Source organism: Poecilia latipinna, unplaced genomic scaffold (assembly GCF_001443285.1).
Source record: "Poecilia latipinna isolate Pla-1442-1.1 unplaced genomic scaffold, P_latipinna-1.0 Scaffold748, whole genome shotgun sequence".
Classification (NCBI taxonomy): Eukaryota; Metazoa; Chordata; class Actinopteri; order Cyprinodontiformes; family Poeciliidae; genus Poecilia; species Poecilia latipinna.
Window position 1 is genome coordinate 150,033 of NW_015113364.1, and position 10,039 is coordinate 160,071.

At 39.2% G+C, this 10,039-nt stretch overlaps 1 protein-coding gene across 1 annotated transcript in view; it reads left to right on the plus strand.

The window, feature by feature from the left end:
* LOC106955576 (partitioning defective 3 homolog) overlaps nt 1–10,039 on the plus strand; it is a gene marked incomplete at its 5' end in the record, with an annotated part of 185,235 nt that overhangs the window by 102,109 nt on the left and 73,087 nt on the right. The window contains one exon of the mRNA XM_015045839.1: nt 9,416–9,602. Within this exon, the coding sequence (XP_014901325.1) occupies nt 9,416–9,602 (187 nt within the window). The remainder of the gene's footprint in view (nt 1–9,415; nt 9,603–10,039) is intronic.

Genomic DNA, 10,039 nt, shown 5'->3' on the forward strand with positions numbered 1-10,039 from the left:
GCAATAAAATACAAAACCTCTGCCTTCTTTTGGTCAGTAAAACATTATTGTTTTCCAAACAAAGGGGGTTTTTTTTTTTTTTTTTTTTTTTTTTTTTGGTTTTCAGGAAGGCCAAAGAGAGAGGAGCCCCCTAATCAAATCAGGTGTTTTTTTTTTTCCTTTTTCGCTCAACTCCATTACGCAGCTTCTGCTTCCATAAATGAACCGAGACTCAGAGCTAAATGAAATGGAAAGGTTTTGATGCTGAAAAATTAAGACCTGGCTTTAATCGTGAGTTATCGGAGTTGGCGGCAAATCAATACAGAGAGAATGTGAACTTGTTCCTGCCCAGCCGTGAGTAGTCTCTGTGCTGTAAAGTCAGCTAAAAGACGCAGCGCTCTGCTGTGAATGTTCCAACATTTCACATACAGTGTTTGACTTTCTTTCTTTCTTTCTTTCTTTTTTTTGGAGAACAGTTCTTTCTTTGTAATTGTGCAACTGGGTTAAATATGGGAATCGTGATTACCATGGCGACACTATAGATATTGATTAAGTGACATTTGCTTTTAAGCTGTTACGGTGGCGTCGTATTGACTGTAATAATAATTTTCCTTGAACTGTGGGAGTTGCCTCTTACGGTCTGGTGTTCCAAGTTACTGACAGCTTCAGCTTCACATGTGCTTGCATTACGCATTTGTACACCATGTGCAGTAGTTTATTATACAATATTCCATTTTGTTTTAATCGCTCTCGATGCCTTCTCCTCCAATATGACCTCTGATGGCGAATTGAAGAAGAATATGTCAATAAAGTTCATTTTCCCCTCAAAAGGGGAAATTACATCGAGATTTAGGGTAAAAAAAAAAAAAAAAACATTTCCAGGGAAAGGATATGTTAAACATAAGATTTTTACTTCAAGGTCATTTGGATCACACACGGCTTCACTTGGGTTGTCTGTAATAGAAAAGCGTCGCTAGGTGTGGGTTTCACATGCTGGGGTGAAAATTGGGACTTGTGGGCTGAAGCGTTATGTGTTGGATCCTGAGCAGATTCACACCAAGTATCGGTGCCTTAGTAACACGTAGATTTGGACCAGAGTTTCGGAACCACAGAGCTGGACTTGTTTGACTGTGAAAAAAAAAGAGAAAATGTTTGTTGTAATGTGTACTGTAGAGCTTAAGGTGCAAAACCCTGCAGTCAGTGTAGCCAAAAAAAAAAAAAAAAGAAAAAAAAAAGGTAGGAAACAGTCAGAAATATTGTAAACTTTTTAGTTCATAAAAGTAAAAATTTTTCTTATTATTTCTGCTGTGATCAATCATTATAATAATAATCATTGATTTTAATCGACACACCAGGGATTTATGGTGATTTCTTTATAACAACCAAAATTATGTTTTTATTCTCTAAAAAGGCCACACGAAAGGCCATGTTTTCAAGAAATTACTAACTTTTGTATTGAGGTAATAGTCTCTCATACGCATATACCAAAAATGATGCATTTCACACCTGGGTGATAACATGATTACGGAGCAGCATCTTCATGCCTTGGTTTGTACAGTTAGCTTTTTGACTTCAACTCTTAGCCTCCCAACTTTTATCTTCCACATTTCCAGATCTCGCTTATTTTATGACACACACAAGCTGAAAACTCGAAAGGATAAAACAGCAACTTGGAGCTAAAAATTCAGTTTTCCTGTTATTTTTTTGGGCCTTACTTTCTCTCTTTTTCTCTCTTGCAACCTAAGAGAATAGTGAGCTGTTGGAGGGAAAACAATGTACAATTTCCCTTTAATCCACTCTTATACATCTGCGCTTCTCATGACATGATTTTAATACCTCACTGATGCTGACATTAACTGTACACACAACGAGCTCCACAGTGAGGAACGCTGCTGTGAGGACATTGTGGTAATGCTTCTATATGGTGCATTTTTTGATGGTGTGCTACAAGGATTAGTGTTGGGACCATTCTATTTTATCTTATTTATTAGTGAGTTATCAGATTGTTGCCCATCAAATGTAACCTGACTGATGTATGGAGACAAAAAACCTTGACAAGTAAGCCTCACTGGAATGAACATTCTAATTTTAATAAATATGACTGTACATTTCCACCAACATCTATTCCTTTTCATGCCAATGTACAGATAACTCAGACGTTTAACTTGTTCCAGTTGCTCTCCAGGAGATATTGCTCTGACCCTTCTGTCCTCTTCTATCCGGATTTATGGCTTTTTTTTTTCTTTTTTTTTTACAACGTGTAGGCTGCTGTGTGAGGAAGCATGACCTTTCTTAACTTTGTGTCCAGAATATCTAAGGGTGATCCCCCCTGATCCCATGAAGAAATGTGACAGTCATGAAAATGACAGTATCCCAGACCTTTACCGTTTTCAAAGCTTTACTGGAACAATCTGTCATGATTACCTGAACACTCTGTCCAAAGGGGTTTGGTTAAATAAGATGCGGTGAGTCATTTTAGAAGGTGGAGCGATAAAATCTTCACATTTTCACAGTGAAGCGATTCATAATAAAACCTGTGCTCACTTTTTCCAAGCTTGCAGTAAGTAATCACTAATTAACTCCATGCATCTTAAATATGTCTTTCTTGCAGAAGTAAGCTTTTGTCATCCAAGCCCATTTTACTAAATGTCCAGATCAATTGTGCTGATGTGGGGATGGGTCCTGTAACATGGTGGAAACCTGCCGGAAAAATGGCCCAGACGTTCCCCCCGGTGTGCATAAAGACATTGGTTTTCACCGGTGTGTACTTAAAGTGATTACCTGCTGCAGTCCATGTATGGGTTTTAAAGCCACGGCAGCAGGGATCAACTAATGATCTCTCCTCCAGTCAAATCAATAGGCCAAAGTGTCAGAGAGGGAAGGAGGACACGAGAGAACACAGAGGAGAAATCATAAAGGAGAAGGGAGATTGTGTGGGGCTATTAGTGTATCCTCTCACCTTGCAGTTCAGTGTTCGAAGGGGCAAAGCCTGGTCAGCAGACAGACAGACAGAGAGAGAGGAGTCAGGCGCTGGTCTGTGGGGATGAATGCAGCCAGGTGGCACTGTAGGTCTAAGAGCTCATCAGTCTGTGGATGAGGGAGGAAGAACATCACTGCTTCAGTAGTATAAGATCCTGTGTAAGGGGTGCACTTACACAGGATCTTGGAACCAGTTATCTTCTATTTCCCAAATTTCAACAATTAAGATGACATTTTTTCACATTTTGTCAACCACAAACGTGAATGTCTTTCAGTGGGTGTTCATTTAAAGGGGCAGTATGATGTAAAATTGACTTTTTTGAGTTTGACATCATCTTATAATATGGTTCCCTCATCAAAAGCAAACCTGGAGTGTCAACTTAATTCTTTCATGCATGTTTGAGAAATCCTTTAATCTCCGTGGCAACCATTCAGATGTGCAAAACACCTGGGTGGACCGGGCGCCGTCTTTGAGACGAAGCTTCTCCTCCGAGATGCAGTTTTCAAGTCTCCGAACCTCCGCCCTCAGAACAGCCCTCCCCCACTCAGCTCCTTCAGACTAGCCAGCAGCAATTAGCAAACACCTGTTGGAACTGTGTATCTGCTGAGCTCATAGTAGAAGCTCCTTCTCAGTGAATTGCTGATAAAAACGTTGTTAAAGGGTTAATAGTGGAGCAATGCTGTGATGAAAGAGCCTGTTTTTTTTTTTTAAAAGACAGAGGCCCAACTTCAAGGGGTTTAATTACAAAGTCGAAATTATTTTAAGTCATATTTGATATATTTATATAGACAGCTTTTTTTTATAGCAACTGAAGTTAACATGGATACTTGACTGTGCTACAAAATGGCACTTTGTGCTTGGAGAATACATTATACTGCCCTTTTAAAAGCCAACACAAACTAGGGTACAGTTGTAAAGTCAATGGAAGACATTCATTAACTGGTTTTAATTTTTATTACAAATGAAAATCTGAACAGTGAGCCATGTATTTGCATTTAGCCCCTTATACCACAGACTGAAAACTGAAAAACACCACAGTCTATACCAACTGGAGTTTAGCTCTGCCTTGTTTTACATCCAGCAGTTTTGTGACATTGTCAGAAAGAGAACATTAGTATAAACAGCATGAAATAATAAAACACCTATGATCTGATTGTCCACTTCATCATTACAAATGTTGGTTTGCGATAAAGTTCAAAGGGTGCGGAATATTTTTAAGGTTAGAACATAAAAAGTAAAACCTACTGTATCTCTGATTATTAGATAGTTTATTGATTTTTTTTTTAACTAGTTTTCTCTGAGGCACAATCCCAATGAAATTCTGTGTTCCAACACTGTAATTAATGATCGCCATAATCGAATTGACTTTAATGTGTTTCAGCTGTTAACTGTAATTCTGTTAAGCTCTAACATTTCGGCTTACTTATTACATTACTGCTACTTGGCACAACTTCTGCTCCGTGTTTTTTTTAGCAGGTCGCTAACTGGAATAAGGCGGCCGGTGGTGTTTATCTGCCTCGGGACGAGGTGGCTCATAAGTGGTGAGACCATCAGGTCGCAGCGACACGGTCATGTTACCGGGGAAATCTCCTGCCAAACACAGCCTTCTGTGCAGAAACACTGAATAACCCTCTTTGTGAGAGGACCAGTTTTCTGTGGACTATTTATCATAATTGGTAATATTTATTCCCATGTGAACTCATGTTAAAATTGTGCTGATTATTCCCAATAGCTTCATAATATTCATGCTTTTCCTCTCTGTTTTTTCCGCAAAAAAAAAAAAAAAAAAAAATTGCAGAAAAGGTTCTTGTGTATTTTCTGTTTTTTTTTTTTTTTTTAATCAGGATTGTTGAGGTCATAAAAAGCTAAATAACAGCATTATTCTATTTTTCAGCCAATATAAGAGTTCTGGGGTCGGGTAGAAAACAATAATTGCTTTCACAGCGCTCAGGTTTTTGAGGTTATTTTTGCTCTGGTGCTTTTAGATAAGGAACAGCTTGGAATGAAAAAAAAAAAAAAACTAAAACAACCCCACAATAATCACGAGAGTCAACTTTTATGAAGTTTATGAACAGCTGGTACAACATTCCATGCACATTAAATAAATCAGTCCTCTATTAAGTCATTATACCAATAAGAAAAGTTAGAAAAGAACATTTTCCCATAACAAACAGCTGCAAATGTACATCTGGATGGCTGATGGATGCGAAAACCTCTAGATCGGATCTGCCGTTCTCACCGCTGAGGCTGTGAGCAGCTGGTAAAGGTCAGTGGTGGTAAAACTACCTACTCGGTGGCTTGATTTGAACCGCAGTGCTGCTTCCTGTTCAGCCCAGGTTTTTATGAACTCAAGAGCCTGTCCCCACAGATCTCCGTGCCGTTTGGATTGTTCGACCTTTGCGCGCCTTGCTTCATTTCCCCCGGTTACACAGTCACGGTGGCATCAAGTGCAACGAGGATAAGGAGCGTCGGTTTTGCGGGTTGGCTGCTTTGGCTCATTATGCCGACAACTGCAGAACACAAAGTGCTCCGGTTTCTCTAATTATTTTCACCTTTCCGAGCATCACCGCCGGCCCGACTGCGGCTTTCCAATAGCCGCTTAACACGTGTGTGCGTGTGTGCAAAAGTGAACGGGTTTAACAATGCTTCATCTGCACTTCGGCGTCTTGTGTCAAGTGTTCCTGGCTGGGAATTTTTATGAAGCTCCCAGCTTCCAATTAAAGCTGTCCTTTGCCAAGAGCCAGGCCGTCATGAAAGAATACGAGGTGATTATTTGTACTGTATTGTCCTGAAGAGGACATTGTGTGAACACAAGCGAATGCTACATTCTTGGGCGTGTAAGTGACAAAACAAAAAAAATACAACCTTTTGTATGACGGCACAAACTGCTGCGTTACTCCAGGTTGGAGCCATGACATTTTCAGTGCAATAATGAGACACCTAAACTTAGCAACGAGGGATGTACTGACCAAATTATTTTTTTGTCCCTCTTACATATCTGAATTATTTAAGAGGAGGCATTCGCCCTTTGTTTCTTATTTTAGTTCAGTACCATGCAGCTAAATTTGTCAGCAGCTTCTTGAAGTGGCCCTGTTACAGCCGCTGGATAAATGAGTTATAAGTGCATTTAATTTTCCTTTGGGGTTAGTTATTTAATATTTGAAATGTAACTGAATTGAACACGCTTAAATATTTGATGCTTTAACTTGTAGTGAATTAATGCAATCAATAACCTGCGGTATATGTTAGCATTACGATTGTTTTCCATTTCATTTTCTTACGTTGGAGAGAAAGCCATCTCGGTTTTTCTTTAGATATTTTATTTCAACAGGAGTTCCCGCAGGACAGCCATGTTTCCTAACATAATCTGACTCAACATGCAGTTGGATCTAAAATTCATTTAATTTAATTTCATTTTGTTGTTGTCTGATAGGAAATGAGACAGGTGTCTCGAAAGATAACTCAATGTGAAATGAGTACAGATAAATACTGTATATTTTTCCTGTCATCATTAAATAGTAAAAGTTATTTACTTTACACCTTTATAACATTGCAACAATCCAACCCATTTGATTTCAAGTTCATTAAAATTATTAAACCCTTATTAGAATTAAAGTTGGCTGTATAAATGTTCTGTGTGACTCCAGAACATTTATGTTGCACCCAGTCAGAATAAACATGTTAATGAAGATATTATTTTAAACAAATCTGCCAGAGGTATTCATAATTTTGGATTCAGTCGTATTGCTTCACTCTTCAAAAATTCTGCCTTTTGCTCCTCTTGTTAATGCACTAGGATGTTTGCTCTCTGTTTTGAGCAAGGCTGGAACTTCAGTTCATTCATTTTGATGAATGAGATGCAAAAATTGTAACTAAGTATTTACATTTCCAGTCAAATTAAGTGACTGTAAAGAGCGACGCAGAGAGAAGCTGAAGATTTCTAAATATGGAACTAAGTGACGAAAGTTCCATTCTATAAAACAGAGACATTTCACTTTTCCCCCAATATATCTGCATGACTTACAGTATGGACTGTAAAGCTCCTGGCTTAATGATTATTAGAGATGTTGTTGCATGTAACTCCAGTTGGACCTGTATGGTTGGATGAACCACACAAGTTGTCAAGTTACCATACCTGTCATTCGCTGCACTTCATGAAGCAAACAGAAAAATATTGTAGTAAATTTTTGTGTCTAATACTTGGCTACTTCTTCCAGAACTGATTCTCACATTAGTAGAGGAACTGCGGACTTTAGTAACGTCTCTGATAATTAGCAATTAATTATCAACAGATTCCCAACCACAGTTTTAACTTTTCGTTGGCACAGCATAAGTGAGAAATTTAGCCTTGTCGTAGCGACTCTGAATTAATGATATCACTTCTTTTTTCACTTACAATGATGCAATAAATGTAACTTCTGTCTTCTGTTTTCTATGTTTACCCAAGACTCTGGGTAAATAGCAGAGTCTTGAGTGTTTACGTCAAAGTCTTTTTCTTTGTCGTAGATCATGCATCTAAGATACATTGATCATCAGAGCCCTCATATCTATGACAAATGACTAATTACTCCACGTTTTATTCTTTTTTTTCACATACGGTATACGTGACGTTTGTTTTCCGTCCATGGTTTTCTCCTCCTCTTTGTTTTGCTTGAGCGAATCCTTATACTCAGCTATACATTTCACTGCTGCACTGATTGCTGTTCAGACTTTCCTCCGCCATGTTCATTCATCATGTGCATGTCTTGCCCCCACCCCCGTCAAATTAAGAACTCTCTCATTGGAATCACGCCAGGGTAAATATTGTTGTCTGCTGTTAGTGATTAAGCACAATTGTTCCTAAGCTATTAGATTTGGGAAAATGACTCCGTTTCATAATGGAAACATAAGCAAAGGCCACAGGAAGTTCTGAAAAGCCTTCCCTTTAATGGCCAGCAGGTGATCTGGTAATGGGTCTTGACTTTGGGCTGATGCGTGTGTCATAGCCTGAGTGAATCGTCCGACCGAGCGTTGTAATTCCACTTCTCATGCAGCTGAGCGGCTCCTCCGCTGCCCTTGGTGCCGAGTGGCAGAACATTCCCCATTGACTTTGATTCCTGAGGAGCAGCAAAGGAGCAATTGTGGATGTCCTCAGCAGGGAGGGTCGGGAGGGACAGAATACAGATCAGGGAGGCTCTCCTCGGCGTTCGTCCTTGAAAATGGCTGAAGCTACTTGTGTCAAAAAAGTTTAGTCTGTAGGAATAGTAGACTTGATTCTGGATGGCAGGTCTTTTAAGCTCCTCTTATAACTCATAATGTCCTTTTTATGACATTGTCAGTTGCTGGCTGCTATTTGGCAGGTGTACTTGAATACAGTCAGAATGTGTTTGTCTTTGTATCGGTCAGCTCATTAACAGGGTTATGAGACAGAGACGGATGAAAAACAACCCAGAACGTTTGTATTCCTCAGATACCCAAGAGAGTAATTTGTTGCCAGTTCCCAGTCTTTGTCGTTGGGAAAACTTTGACCTGTCAGGATCAATTTGAGCCAATTCTGATTTGATTTGAAGAACTAAAATGACTACATGAAAACGACATTCTTTTTTTTTTTTTTGTCTAGTTTTTCTGCTGTAAGTAGTCATTAATAATTTATAGAGGTGACATCATGTCGCTGTGGTACAATGGAAAAGAAAGTCATTTCAGAAGTATGCATCTGAAATTAGCCTTGTTAGCACAGGTAGCATTGAAAAGAAAATGTTCTTCATCTATATTTCAATGGAATGAAAAAAAATCACTTTTTTTAAAGAATTAATCTGGCTCTAGTGGCTAAGTCTTTACAGCAGCAACACCAAGAAGAGTTTTTGCTTGCATGTTATTTGTGTGTTGTTGTTTCAGTATGGTGTGTTTAGTGGTCAGAAAAAGAAAAAAAAAAACTGAATTGTTTAGCTTCCGACCCGTTTCTCTGTGTGTCTTTGCTTTTCTTGAGAATCAAAATTATTTTCTGATAAACAATCTGCCTCTTTTTAGAAATATGTTCCAGTTTCGAGGGACAAGGGTGTTCAGAAAATGGATGGATGGATGGATGGATGTTCCAGTTTCCTGTGTGCTTCGGATTGCCAGCGTTCCCTTGATTAGCACTCGTTTTAACCTTTTTTACGCCAGCGTCCTTGAAACGGTCTTATAGGAAATGTTCATTGTGCAGTCACACAGTGTTGCTGTCCTTGTCTGAAGTTATCTGTTGGCTGGATGCTTTATCTTAGCAATTTGTGAAGCAAGATATTATTATGTTTATCACACAGCGTCTTTGAAGGAAGCAGAGTCTGAAGTTGCTTCAGTATGATCACATATTTGTCAGATATTGTGCTATCAGGCCTCCCTGACTGTATGGAATTGAATATTGATGGAGTTTTAAAAGTTTGAAAGTCATACTTTTGAAGAAACTTATGTAAATGCCTCCCGCTTCTGTTTATTTTGCAGGCGTCTACCAGCTCTCTCCAACTGTGAACATGCCACAAGACGACACGGTGATGATTGAGGACGACAGGCCGCCCCTGCTTCCTGCCCACCTGTCTGACCTGTCGTCCTCCAGTTCCCACGACGACATGGGCTTTGTGGGAGAAAACCCGGTTGCCTGGATACATGAGGTGCCCAGTAAAAATGAATGGTAGGTTGCAAGTTGTTCTTTAGAACTGGTTAAATTTTTCATGTATCGTTGAACTCTAGGTAACCCTTGGTGGAGAGAAGCAGGATGCTGGTTGTTTTAAAATTTTGAACTAAAAAAAATAGTTGCTGTGAAATATAGCATATTCATATCTCTAAACCTTATTATATTTTGCCAAGCAAAGTATGGTGGTAGGGGGCGCTGTGGTGGCGCAGGCCTGGCGACCTTTGCTGCATGTCTTCTTCCTTCTCTCATTACCTTCTTTCCTGTCAATTCACTATCAAATAAAGGCCACTAGAGCCAATAAAAAAAACCTTAAAAAATAAATTATGGTAGACCATGATGCTAAGGACAACCCAAGCTAACCATTCCACTACATGAGTGGTGTCCAAACTTTTTGCCCTGATTGTTAAAACTGGCAAATTTAAATTACTGGCCAG